At 37.8% G+C, this 21,740-nt stretch overlaps 1 protein-coding gene across 2 annotated transcripts in view; it reads right to left on the minus strand.

The window, feature by feature from the left end:
- Positions 1-2,412: 2,412 nt before the first annotated feature.
- GSK3B (glycogen synthase kinase 3 beta) overlaps positions 2,413-21,740 on the minus strand; it is a 201,190-nt gene continuing 181,862 nt past the window's right edge. For both annotated transcript variants that reach the window (XM_024578021.4, XM_024578020.4), the window contains 2 exons: positions 14,203-14,301; positions 2,413-2,594 (listed from right to left, as the gene is read on the minus strand). In XM_024578021.4, coding sequence (XP_024433789.1) covers positions 2,527-2,594; positions 14,203-14,301 — 167 coding nt within the window. In that variant the 3' untranslated portion in view covers positions 2,413-2,526. The remainder of the gene's footprint in view (positions 2,595-14,202; positions 14,302-21,740) is intronic.

The raw sequence follows: 21,740 nt of genomic DNA on the forward strand, positions 1-21,740 counted from the left end.
GGATCTCACTTGTATAAAAGAGTTGTGATCCCGCCATGATCCTTGAGAAAGAAAAAAATCATGCACCTCAGCCCTCACACACACAATAAATGAGAAAAGCATCCGACTTCTCTCTCTTCTTCTCTCACCCCATTTTCTGGGGGCGGGGAGGGGAGTATTTTGTAAAACACAGATTTTTATGGAATCCAGCAAGTCTAGATTTGGAATCTACCAAATCTAGATTAGTGTCTGTGTCCAACCAGATGTTTAGCCGGGCAGTTTGGTCTGAAAGCAGGTCCATTTCTGTCCTACATCTGCTCTCCACCTTCTTTATAAATCCTCTCTGAAAATGGTCTGTCAAAGCCATTCCTTTAGGATCATGTTGCCAAATACTTTAAGACATCTTTCAAATCTTAATTAGCTCTCAAAGGCTCATTATGAAAAGTAAAATTCAATTTGGTTTGACTGAGTATGTTTCCTTTCTCACGAACTCTGATATAACCAGAGGTTTGAGAACCCCCCTTTGTGGCCTAAGAGCTCTGCTACACAGTGAGTGAAAACTAAGATGGCTCACAATTGCCCTTCTGGGTATTGGTTCACTTCAGCAGGCAGTAGGACTCTCTTGGAGAGTCACATACACTTGGGTGAGAAGCAGTACAGGGTGTGGGGATCTGCATGAGGGCTGTCAAGAGACTACTTCCAAATCACCTGGAGGGCAAGACCCCTAACATGACCTAAGGTGGCAATGAGAAGGGCGAAGGCAGGTTATACACAATCCAGGGCTTAGCTCAGTAGCCCTACAGTTCTCAGCTAACCTTGCAAGGTGTGCAGGGAAGGAGTGGGTCAGAGGGAAAGGCGGCCATCACTCAAGTGATCTTTAAATGTAAAGTACAACTGATTGTGCCTTAAAGATTCATAGGTCAAGTAATGGCCCTTAAGCACCAAGGCGACTAAGGTTCATTTTAGAGTATATAAGGCCCACATAAATGTCAACCTTAAAAGGATAAAACAAACTAGTTGTGAAAATCTATTTCCTCACTGCAAACATAATCCTTCTATCCTTCTTGCTTTCCAAGGAATATTGCTTTTTCAAAAACAAGAGACTGATTCTTACACTGTTCACTGATACGCAAAACAGAAACAAAAACTCTTAACTGGATATGGGGGGAAACACTCTTTTCTCACTCTTCAAGCAGTCAATTTTGATACTGTGGACAAATAAAAACAAAACAAAAAAGGCAGTATTGAATCTAAGTATATATAACACATATACACACATTTATATAATTTATTTTCCTATAAATTCAGCAGGTACAAATGACTGTTTTGTTTGTATCATTTTGATGTGTAGTTTTAATATTCCTCCAACTGAAATAATAATGGCCTTACATGCATCAATAAATAAAATTTAAAAAGCATGAGGTTAAAAAAAGCTGAAATTAAATACAAATTCTAGATTTGGATTTAAAATTAGAACTATGTATAGAACGTGGCAATTTCTGCAAGCTGAATCTGTAATTTAAAAATATGAAAAATAAACCAGTAGACTGTTACAGTTCACATTATTTAACTATAATGTCTTCTCAAGTGTATCTTTCCAAGGGAAGCATTTTAGAAAAAAATCTGGACTAGTTCATTCACAGTGGTGAGATCGTCCCTGGTTTGTCCCCTTCTTCCAGGTTCATCGGCTTTTGACCTCTGCAGCCAGAGTGGCCGGCTCAACACCCTTTTCAGTCTTTCCCTCCGTCAGGTCACTAGTTTAAATCTGTACTAAGATTTGCAGAGAGCCTTCGGCCAGGCAAAGAAAGAGCCACCTGTGGAGCAGGCATGCTGCCCCCTGACAGCTCCTATGTAAGTCTCTCCACCACTAGCACTGATTGAGAGCATAACAAAACTTTTAACAAATCAATTAGGAATCTTCCCCTTATAGTTTCTAACTTTATTGACCTCCCTGGGTTACAAACAATACACAATTCCTTATTTTTTGTCTGCCACACCTGCCATCAACAGGCCAAAGGCAAGTCTTCAAACATCCGAGGATATGGATTAATTTTACAAGTGACATTTAAGTCCCCATTGAGTTATACCTGCTAAGCTCCCAACCAATTTCAAGCTGTGCACTATACCAAAGTGTTCCACTTGACTTTAAAAGAAAACAAAGTTTAAAAAAACTTCAGCACAGAACAAAGTTTTCTTATTTTGTGGAAGGGGCATGAAGCAGGAGACCTGTTTTGAAAGTATACAACAGCAGACTTTTGATAAAAAGATTGTGGTGGGAGAGAGACTGTGTGTTCTAGTGCTCCGCCTTCCCCTCCCCACGGCCCCTCCCATCCCCTGGATCTCCCTCAAACAATGAAACTGGTTTGTATTTATAGATATTTTACAAGGTTAAATAAGAACAACAACAATAATAAAAAAAATTGAACACTAAAATGAACAGGCTTTTTTTTTTCCTCTTTTTAATTTTCTTTCCAAACGTGACCAGTGTTGCTGAGTGACACTCAAGTAACTGGTGGTTTCTCCTGTGTGCTGGTTGCTCGGGACTGTTCAGGTGGAGTTGGAAGCTGATGCAGAAGCGGCATTATTGGTCTGTACACGGTCTCCAGCATTAGCATCTGTGAATCAAAAGTCCGAAGAGAGAGCATGAGCGATGCTGTAAGACCCCAGAGAGAAAAGCACACTGCTTCAGGCTGTGAGCTGTGTGGTATTCCAAGATGTATCTGAAATGTTTTGAATATGGCCAATACTATGAAGTCTGAATTTCTTTCTGCTTGGAGCTAAGCCCATGCCTTGGCCTGGTCCTGGTGCAGGATGATATTGACTTTAAGTAAGTTACAGACTCAGGTACCCAGAGACCATTTCTGTCAAAGCTCTTGTTCCAGGTGGGATTAGCAATGTATATGAATACATAATTGGAGTCTAGCTCACTTCAAATGCACAGCTGGGAAAACCTCATTAAAAAGTTCTAAATCATGCCATCTGTCTAACTGGGTAAATTAGGTGGAAGCAACGAAAGCAATATGGTCAGTGTTGACAGGCAGAAGTGCTATGTGTAAACCAAACTCAACTGCTTACTTTCTAAGTACAATCCATTTTCGTTCACAGAAATGGAAGACAATCAGCTAAAAGGAATAGCCACTGTAGCATCAATTTACTTAATGCAATGAAGCATCTTCTTGTCAAATATCTTGGCACTTAGCTTATTTTGCCTAACACTTTAGAAGTACGTGTAACTTTATAACTAACTTTAACCCTCTTTCTCTCAGTATTACTTCACAATATCCGTGAACATTCAAGCAGGCATTTGTGTCCGGACTAGCTCTCCATCTCCGGCAGACAATAGATTGCTATTTCAATGACTTAAGTTGCATCCCTGTCATCTCACAGATGACTGGGAATACCGTGCTTGGCAAATTTCTCCCAAATGCTTCATGCAAAGCCCTGAGCAGCAAGAGAGGTGGCTTGACTGAGAGGGACAATTTCCAAGAGCCATCTCCCCAGAAGTTTTCTCTCTCTAGAGACTATCATTCTCTTATATCCTAGGATGAATAGAGTAAACAATGTCACGGCTGAATGCCACATTCGGTCCTTTGATTTTTCTACTTTGAATTTTTAATTAGAGTGAGAAACGAAAGACCCTAAGGACACACAGGAACTTTTAAAAACTAGCTGTTCGGTTTATAATTTCAGTGATTTCCCACCCTCAAAACAATCTGTCCTTACGCACATTTAAATCAGACTTTGGGGAAGAAATATTTACTCTCTTAATTTCAATGATTATGTTTAATTCACTTAATTTTCTTCAAAGCAGCTATAGCTGCTTCTCATCCTGTTTTCATGCGATTGCAGACCTTATGGGCATCTGGGTCCATGTGTTAGCTTACTGCGCAGGGCATGGATGCATATTCTCTCACTGGTGCTGCACACAAACAGGTGGCAGGAGAGTATATGATATAGAACCTATTCTCCAAAGGCAGGTAACCAGCCTTTTTTCTAAAAGTTAGTTAAGTATCTATGTCTAATGAATGCTTCATTCATGACTCCCAGTCCTTCTTGGATATGCCCTGCTTAGCAGCAGGCTTACTCTCAATGATCACATAAATTCTGTGCATCGATAATAACCTAACATCAATTCCTGTCCAGGCCACAGGTTCCTGTAAGGCTTTCCCAAGAAAAACATTCATTTTCGTAATTCAGGCACAGGCTGCATTAAACAACAGTCCAGAGAAAGCCTAAAATGCCACAGAGCTATTTCAAGACTGATAACATTCTTCACAAATCCAAGGTAATGGTGGCATTTCTTGTGCTTTGGATGACACTCAGTACCTATGCACGATCATCATCAAATAGCACTTCTCTTCCATTTTCAGTTTGTGAATATGACAGGTAAAACTGTCGCGTCTTCCCCCGGAGTTAAGAGATTCACTAATCATAAGGGATCTGTCCTGCTTGCTCACGTTATCAGCACATACACCAGCACTGTTAGTAGTTCTGGCCATGGCAGCCATCAACCAGCTCTATCAGCCAACACCCACTAAGATTTCGGTCATCCAGCCCATTATGTTAATTTGCTCTTTGGCAAAATCCCTTTTAGCTACTAAATGGCAAATGCCCTTTCACTGGCTACTACTTGTGAGCTTATGACATTCCCCAAACTAGCGCCACCTTCCTTGGATAAACTCAAAGACTGCTTGTACGATCATAATAAAAAGCACAAGCCTTGTAAGTGGGCATATAACCCAAAATGAATTTATCTTCTGAACAATACAATTTGGAAACACACTCATGCTCCTCAGAATTGTAATTTAATGACCTCAATTTTTTTCTCTGAATTATTTCCAAATCAGTTGATGAGTAAAATTTTAACAGCTAAATTATTTTGGTTACAAATATTCTTGATATCTAAAGTCACAGCACTGTGGTCATTCATCAAAAAACAAAAAAACCCCTTTTGCCTAATGCAATGACCTCCACTTAACATAAAATTACTCATGTCTTTGCTGAGGAAAAGAACAAGACTCTTCCTTTTTTCCCAAAGTACAGGGAGGAGAAAAGCAAAACAAAACAAAAATGTGAAGCCCTACAAACTCTACAAAAATGTTAAGTTCCAACAGATCACTTGGCTTACTGACTGAATAAACCTACATTTCGTAAATAATTCTTGGTACAAGCTACTTTTGTTCCCACTGTCAATTCTGTAAACTTATTTTACATAATTGAATTAATATGGACCATCTATGATAATTATGCTCATTCATTTAAAATTCTGATAAATTGTCACTTGATTTGGATATTTATGGTAATTTCTGTAACTTTTCTTCTCAAGCATTTAAACAGTAACTCTTTAAAAGCAGCAAAGCCTTTTCTGCTTCTCCTGCATTCCCTTCCCTGGTAACAGTGATATCACCTGACATCACAGTTTACAGAATGGGCTAAGATCTCTTGATTACAAAATATCCAATCCAACTATGAATCACCAAAGACTGAGTGTACACAGTTTCTTGTTTTAGTCTTGAGAGATGCTCATCTGATATTCACAGTGACAATCTTTCTTAAACCTAATCCAATTCCACAACTATTTATTGAGTATGAGATCTAGTTGTACAACTTAATAGCTGTGTGATTTTGGAACAAGTTACTTAACCTCTCTACCCATCAATTTCTTCACCTGTAAAATGGTGGCAATACTATTTATTAAGTATGGCCTACGAAGTGCTTAGCATAGTACCTGGCTTATAGTAACTGTTTAATAAGTGGAAAGGTAAAAGAGGCATCAAAAAATAGTTGACTGTGACTTTAATAACCACCATCACCACCATAATAAATATCAGTGACAGCGGTTAACACCTGAGTGCTTATTACCAATGTGCCAGACATCATAGTAATACGCACTGCAGGCATGTCATTAAGCCCACACAGCAACCCAAGAAAAAGGTACTTATTGCCCCCATTTTGCAAATGGTAAAATGGAAGCACAAAGAAATTAGGTAGTATGTCTAACATTGCAGGGTTAACAAGTGGGAGAGCTGAGCACAAAGGGAGCAGAGGAACAGACTGATGACTTTTAGGGATAGTAGGAAGCAGCAGAAAAGATTTCCTAGCAAAGGGAGAAAAGAACTTAATTTCATTCAAACCTAACCCCTACATAATCCACTGTGATTCCTAGAAGCCTATTTTTATTGTCTAAAAGAGCTACTACATTGAACAGATCAGTCAATTTATGTTAAGAATTAAAGGTATATTTATTTTATTTCCTAATTTTCAAACAGTCTGTAAGGGGTATACAGAAATACAAGTGTTTTGGAAAGAACTATAGAGCTGATAGTTCTGTAGACTTCCGAGCTTCCTAGAAACCAATGGCCATTACCACCCCTCTAATGCTTCTACAGTACATACAAACAAACGAACAAGCCGAGGATGCCCCTGAGGGGGAATGGAGAAGAGAGTAATTAGCTCTGGGGGAGGGAAGTATAACATCATCCTCACACACGGTGATAGTCACCTTCCAAGATGGCCTCACTGTGTCATGACTCTTGGTGCCCTGATGTAGCCCCTTCCCTCAGTGAGTAACACTGGCCTGTCAATAGAATATTGCAGAAATAATGATGTGTAACTTCCAAGGTTAGGTCATTAAAGACACTGTGGCTTCCACCTTGTCCTCCTCTTGGATCACTTGGTCTAGGAGAAGCCAGCTGTCATAATATGAGACACTCCAGTAGCACAGGGAAAGGTACACATGGTAAAGGACTGAGGTCTCCTGCCATCAGTTCGCACAGACTCACCAACCATATAAACGGATCGTCCTGCAGGTGTATCTTCCAGACCCACGCAAGCCTTCAGATGTTTTTGCAGACCTGGCTGACTTTTGACTACAACCTCGTAAGAGATCCTGACCTAGAACCATCCAGCTAGGTAGCTTCTGAATTCCTGACCCATAGAAACTATATTTACTCTTGTTTTAAGCTGCTAAATGCTAGTGTATCTGGATATGTAGCAATAGACGACCAACATACACATGTATGTCAAAGAACTTGAATGACAGGGTTTATGCTCAAAAGCCCACGACAGCACCACTGATCAAGTCCCTCCTGGGGTGGCATAATGCACCAAAGTGGCTTTAGTCCTTTCAGTAACAGAACTGAAATTCAGACACCAGTGAGCCACCTGGTCCACCAGCAAACCTGGAGGGCTTGTCAACAAGACTGTTCCTATAGGACCTGCCAGCAGCAGAGAGATCTTAGTTGCTCTGAGTAAGAAACTGAAGTTCATGAGGACACAGGAAACATTTTTATCTTCTAAGTTAAAAAACACCAATTTAGGAATAAAGAATAAGAAAAGGCATAGAACATCAGTAGCTGACTTCAGGCAAGGAACCAAGAAACACTTCAAGATCACCTAAAAGGTCTGATAGGACACTCACCAACTTAAAAAGATTTTACATTATTTTTGGAGGTGGGGGGAAAACCCCCAGAGTAAAATTTTTGTCTTAATAGCAGAGAACATGTTTTGCATAAAAAGAAACAATCTCCTAGAAGTGATACTTAGCACTGCTCTGGTGAAAAAATGTCTAAGCTGGCTTGACTGTAGGTATCTATACGGGGTGGGGGAAAAGTAGGTTTACAGTTGTTCATATGGAAAATGATACAATAATTAATAAGAGTATAAGAATACTGTGTTTGACGTACTCACAGCTGTAAACCTACTTTTGCCCCACCATGTATATATTAACTTACCAAGTGAACTTGAAACCCTAACATGGGATAGGTACCACCTCACTGGTGTCGGTGAATTGGTCAAACCAGCACATGTGGATGGAAGCCAACGTGGGAAAATAGGTAAAGTGCTGTACCCTAAAAAAGACAGCCATGTTCTTTGGCTACCAAGTTAGTAACACCTAACAGTAAGCATGCGTACCCTGTACCTCTAACCCCACTCAGATGGCTAATGTTAAGGTAATGGAAAAACGGAAAAAATGTGTACTGCCAATGGGCAGTGTAAATTGGTACAAACTTTCTGGAAGGAAGTCTGACAATATGTATCGAATCCTTCACACCTTTTGGCTCAGCAATTCTACTTCCAAAAAGTGGGACACAACCCAAACGTTCAAGAATAAGGAATTAGTTAAATTATGATACCGGTTTAGAATATCAGTTGAACACTATATAGCCATATACCCCCATACCCCAAATAGCATAAGCTCATTCATATATAGACTAAAATATAAAATGTTACCTTTGATTATCTATGGAAGTGAGAATATGGAAGATTCCCCCCCCAAATAACTATATATTATGTAATAGAGGAAATATCTGTCTTTTTAAAAGCTATATACTTTTTATGAAATTCCACATACATTTAGGAAGATAAAGAGAAAACAAAAAGGACAGGGCTGGGAAGAGGGACCCTGAGGGCATGCATACACTGCAGACGCTACAACTAAACAGGGTACGAACCAGCTTTAGCTGCACAGTGAAAGTGGCACAGAAAACCAGTATGTAGGGAGTGGAAGGCGGCATGGCAACTGCCATTTTCCAAAAGTGAGAATTTGATACACTGATTTAACATTGCACCTCTCAAAATCAGTGGATATAAACAATGTGCAAAATTATTCGGGTTTAATGTGTTCAACTAGAAAGAACTAGTTGGTGAGAGAAGGTGACAGGAATTCTGGGGTGAAAGTAACTGTAATAGCTAAGGAAAGGGGATCACTGGCTCTGGCTAAACCTGAACCATGACTTTAGCAAAATGAATTTCAAAGTTCAGGGAACCAATAGGTATGACTTTACGGCTAGAGTCTTCAAAAACAGGCTACTAACTGACAAGAAATAGAAAAGTATAAAAAACAAAATTCTGACCAAGCAATTGCAAATAATCTCAATGCAAAGTAGAGAGAGAAGAACCAAAGAAATCAGCCTAAAGGGTTTTCTCATATGACCTCACATTAAAAATATATAACTTTAAGAGGAAGGGCACACAGCGAAGGAAGAATAGAAAATAACAATGTGAACCTGTAGGAACAGGCTGGGATTGGTTTATACAGGGTGATAGCAAAAGGTTTTCAAAGCCAGTTCAAGAGAAGTTAAGCACCCTGACCAGGTAAAAAGACAAAGAGAAGACAGACCTTGTCCAACTCCTATCATGATTCTCTTTTCTGTTAGAAGGGTTTTCAACCTGGAAAGGATATAACAAAAATCCTAATAAACAAAATGCAGCCCAAGCAAGGTGAGGGCAATCTACCCATGTAACTGCCTTTAAACACAGAACCTATATTTGCAAGAAACAAATTCTAGCATGGACAACAGAAATTCAGAGTTTACAAATATTTAGGCACTAGAAATTTCCCTAAGTCTTAAAAAAAAAGTTTTATTTTCATCTTTGATAGTTATACCTTTTGATGAAAAAATTCTAGAAGTTTTCTTGACAACAGCCAAATATTTTACAAAGTTTTTAATAACATTACTATATATATTATAAGGTCGGTCTGTTGCCAAGCGAACAACAGGAGGGGTAACCAATCAGCCAGACCATCAGAAGAATAATCAATCTTTAGTAAGCTTTGCCTGGTCCCATTTAAATTATTTTATCAGTAATTTCAAAAAAGGCAAAAACAAAACAAAACAATCTCTAGTAGGCTCTGCCTTGTTTTGTTTGATAGACTTTATTAGTCATTTGGATGGAGGCAAAAAATCGATGTGTTTATGAAAATGTGCAGATAATATACAATTATACAGAAAATCTAATACCCTGACACTTTAGAACAGGGTTAGGATTTAAAATTCTCCTTAGTATGGAGGGAATGTTAGCCACTATTAAAATTTGAAGTACGTGTGTGTACAAATTTGGTTGGTTCTATGTAACTCCAGGGTAGAATCACTGAGTGGAAGAAGGTACCAGGGAACAAATTTCAGGGTGGAAAAAGGACAAACTTTCTAATAGAGTCATACAAAGATGGAATGTGCTCATTCTTATGGTAATGAGCTTCCAGTTACTGAATATACATAAGCATGGGATAGATGACTAGTTCTCAGTAGATATGAGAGGTAAACAGAAATCTGTTTTCAAATTAGTTTCAATGAAAGAACCACTGCACTGAAAGAAACCTTACCCAGAAGACTGATATGCAAAACAAATAAAGAGAAAAACTGCTCTAGTTGAAATTCCTTACCATATGTCACACTTAACTATTCCGGAATCAGATCAGGTGATCTCTGAAGTGGTTCATATTTGATTAGTAAAACTACAGTCTCTCAAGATTTATTACGCTAGATGGTCTAGATGAAGTCTCTCAAATGGAGTGGATGAGAAGATCTATTGGGGGTGTGGAGGAAATCAGAACATAAATGCACACACACACACACAAAATTATAATTTATGGGTTGAGAGTAGTAGTACCTGTAATTTTCAAGAGTTTGTCAAGTGAGCCAGAGCCATGATGAACATGCTACCAGAAACTGAGGTATTTTAACAATTTAAAAAGAATGCAAACATTTTTGAAAGGAAAAAAAACTCCAAACATCCAAACCCACTAATTTAACATTATTGTTTTAATTTCTGTGTATTTCTAGCTAGTCCCTATCCAAATGCAAACCGGCATTTTGGGAATTATCAACAAGGTGCGTAAGGTTTTTAAAGATTTTCTCCACATAAATCAAGAGGAATATTTCCACAAGTGTCTATAAGCTTTTTAATATGTTACGGTTACATAAAAATGGAGATTCATAATATATTAAAACAATTTCCTAATGATGACCAGTTCAGACTGGCTCTCCTTTTTGTTATTATATAATAATTATTCCTATTTCTACCTCTGACAACAAATAGAAAAAAGTACATGGTAGCGTTTTTCCTTCTCTTAGATGTATCCTGAAGATAAGATCCCTAAAGTGGGATCAGTGACTTAAAAAGTATGAACTTTAATGGTTCTTGCTATATACACAGTAATGCTTTTCAACGGTCTTAATCAATTCACCTGTAGTCACTACCTGAACCTTGAACAAAACACTAAGCATTGTGTCTGTACATTTTGTATCTTACTTCTTGTAACTGTGCAGTGTGTAGTTACTATTCCTGTTTTATGGCTAAAGGAAATGAAGCTAAGGGAGGCAACAGACAGAATGTATAATTTAAGGTCTTATTAAAGAATATAATTCACACCACCAAAGTCTTACTTAAGAAAATACATACACACACACACACACATACAGACACACTTATTTAAATATAGGCAGCCATTGTCATACAGTCAATCCATTCATCTAAATCAGCATTTCCGGAGGTGTGTTTGATGACAAACTTGGCTCTCACTACTTTGGCCCCAAAGAAAACTTTTCCTTTAACTATACAGTGGTGTTATGCCTTTGGCTTACACTGAGGGACACTTAGAAAGTATCCATATGAAACTCACTATTACATTTATTGTTGAAATGGTGATGAGAACTTCATTAGCTATATTTCTTACAACACCAAATCCAAGTGCCTCAGGGAGCAATACTTCTCAAACAGCTGGGCCAGAAACACTTTGCTTTTCCTAAGTCAGTGAGGCACTTTTAATCTAATAAACAATGGGAAATTTTATCACATAACATTTATTCACTTTTGCCACTAGGAAGCTCAGAACATCTGAAATCCTCTTTGGTAGCTCTTAAGATATTGAAGGCATGCATTTCTCTTAACTAATTTTAGCTTTGCTCTGAGCCTACTATTCCTCTACTAAATCCCCCATGCCCTGATTTACTTTAGCTTGAAGTCAACTCTCAGGACCACAGTCCGATGCCAGTTTCTACACACACACACACACACACACACATACACATATGTATATGTATACATATGTATATGTGCGTGTATGTATATGGAAATCTGATTTCAATAGCTATAAGAATATATAGATATAGTAAGTGTATGTATGTTTGTGTGTATACACATACACATAAAGCAATGAAATTTTTTTTTTGGTAACTACTATAACCTGAATCAAAGCAACATAAAAATAAGTTTACACTAGCTTCCTACTAGGCAGACGAATTGCTTAAAAACCTTAGTTTACTTTAACTAGTTTAGTATATCACTTAAGAAAGTCATTTAAAATTACCCAAAACTTACCAATCATAATCCTTTTATTTATTCATATATAAATATATGAATAAATTCTAAAGCAATTCTAACAAAACTCTGGAAACTAGTTTAACAAGCAAATGCAGTTAGTTCAGGGTTAGGGTCTATTTCAAATTTTGAACTATTAACGTAATCTAACTTGTGATTTAGTAAGTTTATTAATAGCTCATCCAAGCAATCCGCCTTCCTTCTAAATAAATAGGTCACATATATTTTAAAAACCCTGTATTTTACATTAAAAAAATTTAAAGCATATTTCAGTACATTTTAGCTTTTACAAAATTACTCTAGGAGAGCACTGCCACTCATTTCACAGAAATAAGGAAACTAGTAAGACAATACTAAAACTAATAAAGTTCAAATGACTTTCTCAAGGTAGCATATGCTAATAGAACTAGAAGTAGAGAAGAGACCTATTTTTCCAGACTTCTTCTGGAACAAAGGTAGGACATGGACTAGCATGAAATGTTTTTAATCCTTACTAGCAACATTCCAAAAGATTAAGATTGGACAGGAGATGGATTTTGACCTTACGTTTCTAATAACGAAAGATTTTTACCTCCTGCAGCATAAATGCCCTTAGGCAAAAGTGGGTCTGATTCAATTTACTTTAATGCAATAGATGATTTAATAAAAATAAAGTCATCTCCTGACATCTGCTTTTTGTAAGAACAAAGGGAATACCAAATTAGAGCCTGACTGTGCTATTTTAAATATTTCTAATTTCATTTTAAACAGCATTCACCCGTTCTTTGGAGGACCTTCGATTCACTCAAGGGTTGGGTATTTTCAGTTACCTGTAATAACAGTGATTTGTACTAAAGCAGGCCCCACCACTGACCGACTGTGGGACCAGCAGTACACTCAGCTGGACCCCGGAGACCATGGGGGTTTTCTTCCGTTCCTTTCTTTTGATAGACAAGATCCAGTCACATTGTGATCTTAATCTTAGATAAAGATACCTGCATTGCAGTTTTAGCCCTGTCAAATGATTAAACTCACCAATCTATATTTTATGCTTCCTAAAAATTTGCCTCTCAGTATACTAATGTAATTTACATTTAGGTTATTGGAATCAAAGTGAACTATTTTCAATAACATTATTCTTGTACATATTGCTTTCTGCTATCAGCATTTCACTTGATATATATGAGGTCTGTCCAGAAGGTATCCAGCCATGTAATATAAAAAATAGACACTTACTAAAGAAGATACAAGAAACATTGTATACAGAGCAATGACACTTCAATCCCCTTTAAAGTAGGCACCTTGGGACCTCACATAGTTCTCCCAACTGCTGTCAGCTGCCCTGTTGTATTTTCCTGAATCTCACTGACTGTCTGAAATGTCTTCCTTTTCAAAGGTGATTTACTTTTACGAAAAGCTAGAAGTTGTAAGTCACCAAATCTGGGCTGTAGAAGGGCTGAGTCACCTGAGTGATTTGATATTTTGCCAAAAAACTCTGCACAAGACATGATACGTGAGCAGATGTGTTGTGATGAAGCTACCAATCACCATGCCCACAGCTGCGGACTTCTGAATCATCTGAGTAGTTTCTGCAGAGGAATGTTCAAGCTTAATGCTAAATTTGATGCTGATTCGTTGCTCTGCTCACTCATTCATTTTGAATGAGATGGCCACACAGCACACATGCTCACTCAATAGCTTCTACCACCCCACACCCCCAACTGACTAGTACAGTGAGGTCGTCATTGTTCATGCATGCTAATTCCAGTCTACTCTCCTTGGCTGCCGGGTTATATCGATGTTGCACAAACCATTCTCATTATAAAAACAATGGCTGGACTATTTCCAGACAGAACTTGTATTAATCAACAAATGATATGGAAAGCATGACTTTTAAAATAACAAAATATTTGAATTATAGTAAGATATTTACACCTTACATAAAAAGTATTTCTGGGGTCCTTTAGTGCTTTTTGAAAATAAAGCACTATTTTATTTACATTTATTCATTCATATGGCTGTGCTGTTACTGGTACTTGAAGGTAGGAAATGTTCACATGTAACAGAAGAAATGAAATGGAGATAATCATATCTATTTTTAAAAAAAATATATTTCTACAGAAGAGACCTGTGGGTTCTCACCTGAGGCTGCTGTGGCATTTGTAGGGGTTGAAGCAGCTGCTTGAATCCGAGCATGAGGAGGAATAAGGATTGTAGCTAGAGGTGGATTACTTGACAGTTCTGAAGAAAAGGTAAGACATATATGTTAGAGCTCACTTTTAACTTTATATGTGAAACTATTTTACTGGTAACAGTTAATATACTACAGTAAAACACTGATGTAATAGAAAAAAAAAAAACAAAAGATGTGATAAACCTGCATCTGAACTAAATAAATGAACTACAGAGAAAGCACACAGAAATGTTGCTGATACATAATCAAGGCATTCTCAGCTAAAATTAGAATATGCCTGAGAATGAAAGCTATCTGGAAGAAGGTATTGGCCAAAAGTTTGAGAATAAGCATTAGTAAGATTTACTCCCATCCTTCATTAACTTAAATATGTTTTCCCAAACTACTCTGACAACATGTGACTGCAGGAATTGAGGGTGATGGTGTCAGAGAAAAAAGAATATGACCACAGCTAGTGTGTCTGCGTGTGTCTGCACTCCTAACTGTAAGCAAACAATCTATGCAGTTGTTTGTAAGACGAGGGCAGATAAGATCTATCCAAATGCTAGTGGAAACAGGATTTAACAGTCATCTCTAAAGTTTCACTGCTTTTACTGAAAACGAGAATGTCTTAATTCTATCTTGTTTTTAACTCAGTAAGATTGTTATATTGTTACCTTTAAAAATATATATTTTCTTAATTATGCTATTACAGTTGTCCCAATTTTCCCCCCTTTGCCTACTTCTGCCCAGTACCCCCACTGCCTCCAGCAATCACGCCCTTAATGTCCATGGGTCCTACATATAAGTTCTTTGGCTTCTCCATTTCCTATACTATTCTTAACATTCCCCCTGTCTATTTTGTACCTACTATTTATGCTGCTTACTCCCTGAACTTCCCCCCAAATTCTCCCCCTTCCCAGGTAATAACCCTCCAAATGATCTCCATATCTATGATTCTGTTCCTGTTCTGGTTGTTCACTTAGTTTGTTTTTTTAAGATTCAGTTGTTGACACAGTAGTGAATTTGTTGCCATTTTAATGTTCATAGTTTTGATCTTCTTTTTCTTAAATAAGTCCCTTTAACATTTCATGTAATAATGGCTTGGTGATGATGAACTCCTTCAGCTTTACCTGGTCTGGGAAGCATTTTACCTGACCTTCAATTATAAATGATAGCTTTGATGGATAGAGGAATCCTGGATGTAAGTCCTTGCCTTTCGTGACTTCAAATACTTCTTGTCAGTCCCTTCTAGCCTGAAAAGTTTCTTTTGAGAAATCAGATGACAGTCTTATGAAAACTCCTTTGTAGGTAACTCTCTTCTCTTGCTGCTTTTAAGATTCTCTCTTTATCTTTTACCTTTGGCATTTTAATTATGATGTGTCTTGGTGTGGTCCTCTTTGGGTCCAACTTTTTTGGGATTCCCTGTGCTTCCTGAACTTGTACGTCTATTTCCTTCACCAAATCAGGGAAGTTTTCTTTCATTATTTTTTCAAGTAAGTTTTACATTTCTTGCTCTTCCTCTTCTCCTTCTGGCATCCCTATGATTTGGATGTTGGTATGTTTGGAGATTGTCCCAGAGGCACCTTATACTATCCTCGTTTTTTTGAATTCTTTTTTACTTCTTGCTGTTCTGGTCGAATGCTTCTTTCTTATGTTCCAAATCATTGATTTGAATTCTGGCTTCATCTTCGGCGCTGTTGGTTCCCCAAAGACTTTTATTTCACTTAGTGTAACCTTAATTTCTTCCTGTGTCTTTATTATTTTGTTGCCATACTCAATGAGTTCTTTGAGAATCCTGATCACCAATGTTTGAACTCTCCATGTGATAGGTTGACTATATTCATTTTAATTCTTTTTCCGGAAGTTTGTTCTGTTCTTTCATTTGGACCATATTTCCTTGTCTCCTCAATTTGGTGGCCTCCCTGTGTTTGTTTCTATGTATTAGGTAGAGCTGCTTTGACTCTCTGTCTTAGTAGTTGGCCTATTGTGGGTAGGGCACCTGTAAATTCTGTGGGGCAGAGCCTTAGGTAATTGCCAGGGTGGGGCAATCTGCTTCACTGCTTTTTGGTTCTGTGTTGGGGGAGGTGATTGGGTATGCTGCTGCCTGGCTTCTGGAGATTTGCCTGGCACTTGCTCTATGCAACTGGTGCCCTTCCAGCTGTTGCCCTGTTGCTGAATCCCAGGGTGGGTGGGTTTGCGTACATTTTAAGTTGTGTGGGTCCTTTAAGTGGAGTCTCCTGAAAATCCAGCAGTTTCTTATGCCCCCCCCACCCCAACCTCCACTGGTTTTTACAGCCACAAGTTATGGAGATTTATTGTCTTGGAGCTGGAATCCTGGACTGTATGGTCTGGCCTGGGGCTAGGACTGCTTACTCCCAAGGTGTCCCTCCTGATTTTTATCCACTACATGTGAATGTGGGACTGCCTGTTTCACTGCTGCTGCCTCTCTGTGCCATACCATGTCTCCCTGCTCCTCTGCCCCTCCTACCCATCTGGATGAATGTGGCTTCTTTAAATCCTTGGTTGTCCGACTTCTATACAGCTCAATTTCTGACAGTTCTGGGTGTTACTTGTTTTGAGGTCTAGTTGTAATTCTTTCCGTGGTTTCACAAGGAGGTGAAACGTGTTTACCTCGCCTCTATCTTGACCAGTTCAGATTGTTACTTTTTAAAATTTTGAAACAGGCTTTTCATCTGCATGTGGAAAGTTTCTCACTGTTACCTGTATATAGGCTGGTTTTCTTTAAAGAATCAAGTTATTTATATGAGCCTTAAAAAATAATCTTAAAATGATATTGGGTGGATCTAATGATATAGACAGATAGCAAGGAGTGGTGGTAAGCTTGTACATATAAGCACCTGATGTTAACTTTAGGTAATGTGACTGTTCTCCCAGCATTTAACCAGTGAGTGTTCATTTTCACTTTAATAAATGTCATAATTTAAAGACCATACCAGCTACAGAAGGACATTATCCTCTGAGCTACAAGCATACATTTTGGAAATTCATGGATATGGCATGGAATTTAAAAAATTAAGAAATAGTTTTTAAATCCTTACCAGAGAATATGCTTACTGATTTCAGAGACAGTAGAAGGGGGGAGAGGGTGGACAGAGAGAGACAGAAAGATAGATAGACTCTATACATATAGAGAGAAGCATTCCATATGTGCCGCCAACTGGGGATCAAACCTGTAACCTTTTGGTGTAAAGGGCTGACGCTCCAACTAAGTGAGCCACACAGCCAGTGCCCAGTATTTTTTTTAAATTAAAATAAAATTCACAAAAAATTAACCATTTTAAAGTTATAATTTAGTGGCACTTAGTGCATTCACAATCTTGTACAACCATTACCCCTCTATCTAGTTTCAAAACATTTTCATCATTCCAGAAGGAAACCTCTAAGCAGTTCCTATTTGTCACTGCTTAGTGTCACTGCTTGTCCACGCAGCCACTAGCAAGGGAATTAATATTTTAATGCAGTAGTTTAAAAATGTTTTCTGGTGTAAAGCCCCACCAATACTGACTTACTTAACTTGGTACCTAAATATCTAAATAACATCTGATTCAACAAGAAAAAACAAGCTGATGCCGGTATTTATAAAAAAAATGAATAGGTGAAAAAAAGTTATCTTTTTTTCCTTAAATAAGATGACTTAGGTCAGCTCATCAAATAACAGTCTTCCCTGGGAAGACAGTTGGAAAACCACTGCCCTAACGATCAGGGTCGAAGAGATGCTGTTTCTGCATCATCAGCTTTAGTAGCTGTTTTGGTTTTCACTGAGGAGCAGGAAAATCCTATGCTGTTTTTATTTCAAGTCAGGTCTATTTTAATCACAATCTTACACCTAGTAAAGCAAGAGAATCCCAGTTGCCATGGCTGATGGTTTATGGTTCTAGGAATAAAAATGAACACAGGATGTGGTAGTTATTCTCAGTAACCTTAAAAGAAAGTCAGATTTACCATCCCCATGAAGATAAAAATCTGCTAAAATAGAAAGGCTTCTTTAAAATCCGTCCATTCATTGAACATGAAACAGTGTGTTAGGTCCCAAGATACAGAGAGAGAAAACATTAACTGTCTTTGTCTGATCAACAGAAATAGAAAATGGAAAGACAACTAGACAAATAAGCTGGCAAGAGAGGCATTCAACCTACTGAGGATACAGACACTTTCAAATTAAAAGATCTCTATGACTAAGGGGCCAATATCTAAAAAAATAAAATAAAGGATGACCAGAGATTTTAATATAAGATATGTTTGAGAAAGCAACTTTTAAGATAATCTTTAAGATAACTGAGTATCAGGGTCTGTGGTCACTTTACTCATGGTCCATGCTGCCCATCTGCTCCCATTTGTTAACTCTCTTTTACCCAATCACCTATCTTTCTGTGTATCTGTATGCCTAGTTCAGAAGCCATGGTGGTTTTGTGTCTTATCCTGGGTAAGGGTACACACACACACACACACACACAGAGAGCAGAGGGGATTGGGCAGGGGGGAGAGTGCAATAATTTTTCCCTAGGTAGCTGACAGTCATTTGGTCTTTGGAAGGGAAACAGCAGAAACTACAGAAGGGGAAAAGTGAAGAAAATCAGAGGCAAAAAAAGGAGAAGCTATGAAATCCTCGAGGCTTTGCCACATCCAAAGACACAGGGAGAGAACGTAAGTCAAGTCCACAAAACGATCAGAAAGGCTAGGTTTTTAACCTAGAGTTGCCAGTAAGTGGCCTTTTTGGGGGGAGTGGGGGATACTTCTGCGAACTTTTTTGAACCAAACATCCTAAAGGTCAAGGAATTCTAAACTGGACAGTCACTCATAGTTCTATACCCCTCCAACCTCTACCCACTGTCCTCTTCTCGTCCTTAATTACAGGCATTCTTAAGGTTTACTGCTTTCCACCTTTTAGCTCTTCTCTACTTCAGACCGCTTGTTAAGGGTCATAGCTTTTGTCTGTGTGAATGAGGAAGCCCTCTTGTACTTTTGTTACAGTCCTGTTCTCTATACTACAAGTGTGTCTCTTTTGTTGGGACAGATTATGGGCACTTCTATGGGGCTGTCACAACAACTAGTGTGATATGTTTGTGTTTGTTTTTTGCTTGTAATAATTACTACCTACTCTCAAGCTCCCTGTCCATCTACGGCAATGAATAGTAAGAAAACTGAGACAATGAGTATGGACACAAATTGCAGTGAAAGAATGTAAAAAAGGATGACATTTTGGAGGACTGAAACAAGATAGCAACAGAAGCTTTCAAGATCAGGAGAGTGAATGTATTCTTGAATACAGAGAATAGGGGGTGTAGAAGAGATTAAAAATAAAAAGTACAGTAGTACTTATTTACTAAATATGTGTGCTAGGATTGAGAGTAGAAAGGTCCATAATATTGATATGGGGCTAGCTTTGGAGAAGAGGCAGAATTCTTGGGAAGAATAAGAGACAGATTGTTACCTCAAAGACATGAATCAAAATAACATGGCAACCGGTTCCAGAAGGTTGTAGAAAAATTAATGCATGACAAAGATTTCTTTAAACAATTGAACATGTCATGAAACTATTCATCGGTTTTCCTAATAAACTTAGTAGTTTATTAGGAAATATTAAGAATGTTTCGCAGTGTATCAATCATTATATGCTCCATAACCAAACATTTTAATACATGCAAACAATTTAAAGGAAAGCAAAATTGATTTAAAAATATGTATTTATAAAACAACCAACACAGATATCAATCAACCAAAAGGTTAACCAAATTCATTTAACTACATTTTACTGCACTGCTGTTTATACTGCACACTACAGAATAAAAATTTCCACAAAAAACACTAAGTCAATGATACCTAACCACCTGACAAAACCTGAAGTTTCCCTTAATCTAAAATCTCTACTCTTCCAAATATAAGATTCCCCAAATTAATGATAAAAAGAAGCAGGTAAGAAACTTTCCTAGGTTTATTTTTTTTCCTGGAGTGGGGAGGATACATATGTTTGTTAAAACTGTGTAGTTTGAAAACTGAAGATAAATTTGAGAGCAACAATCGATGTGTTAACCAGAGGAAAGAAAGAACCCCTTTTGTTGACTAGGTCTACTCTTACAGTGCTGTAATAAAATACACAGAAGGGAATCTTCTTCCTCTGTTAGCTTTGAGGGAGCTCAACCTGAAGATCTCCAGAAAGGAGACACTAAAAAAAGCCGCCTTTTTTTGTGTGTATCAGTATATGTTAAAATGTCCAGTGGTTGTCTACATAGTTAAGCTGTTATTTCTCTCCATTCAAAAAGGTTTAAATGATTTAACAATGGTGTGCTCATTTCACTTGTGTACCTTTCTGAACAGTAATTCAAATGCTAGGTTGATGCATCTTGATCTCACACATTACTCATTTTTTTTTTAGATAAACAAGTAACCTTCTCATTACTGCTTCTTTCCTCTTAATTTCAAAGTGCCTAGGAAATCCCTAAGTTCCAAATGTTGACTGTATCTTCTGTACTCATTCAGAAAATTAAGTACTAATTAGAAGACCAGACAAACAGTAAACAAATAATTACAAGGCTTATTCCTGCTGCTTGGTGATACTGGCAGTGTCACGAGAAGACAACATGATTATCCCAGAACTGCCGAAGAGGGAGCATCGCAACTTATACCAGTCACCTAAAAATGTCTGAATGTGTCTGGTACTCTACATTTACAGTGGTGATATATTTTAGAAGTTATACCTGGCAAAATGTTAATATTTTAAAAATTCTGGTGATTAAAAAGAATTACCTTTATAACCTAAAAATGTTATATTCAGAATTCCACTCTTGATGAAGTTGAATAAATGAAGCATTACTATGAGTTCTTTTTATCCTACTAATAAAAACTTTTTGAGCATTTAAAAATAAAACTGCTAATATTTTGAATTCAGGGGGAATCGGTCTGTGTTTTTCTGTGTCTACTTTATATCATGATTTTACATATCTCACCCTAGCATGGTCTATGTTTTTAGCTTTATCTCCTATTTTTCTTTTCTTTCTGGAGTCAATTCATTTTTATAATCAGAATTTTGGAGTTGAAAGTCTCCCTGAATATTCTTTACTCCTACTACCTTATTTTTTTTCAATGAGGAAACTTCAAGATAATGCCTTGGCCAAGGTCCAAGGCAGAATGGGAACTAACTTCAGGTCTGACTTACATCTTTTCATATGTTGAGGAAGATCAGAAAGAAGACATGACCAGAAGTTGGAGCCTCGAGCTGAACCCAAGCAACTGGAAGGTCCTCATCTACTCCCTTGTGCTTTGGAATGTGAGCTGTTTGCTTTCCTGCTTCCAGAAGCTCCTCCAAAGATACAGCTTCGAGATAGAAATGAGGTGTTGAGACTATCTGGACTGAGTACATGACTGGCCCCAGGTAAAGCTCCTTAGGTGCATGACTAAACCTAGTTAGGGCCTTTATAAAACCTCTTAAGATTAGGCAGGCAGGTACTGAGATCTGCTTGTCTTGCCACCCACGACAAGCCTGTAA

Source organism: Desmodus rotundus, chromosome 2 (genome assembly GCF_022682495.2).
Source record: "Desmodus rotundus isolate HL8 chromosome 2, HLdesRot8A.1, whole genome shotgun sequence".
NCBI classification, from domain to species: Eukaryota; Metazoa; Chordata; class Mammalia; order Chiroptera; family Phyllostomidae; genus Desmodus; species Desmodus rotundus.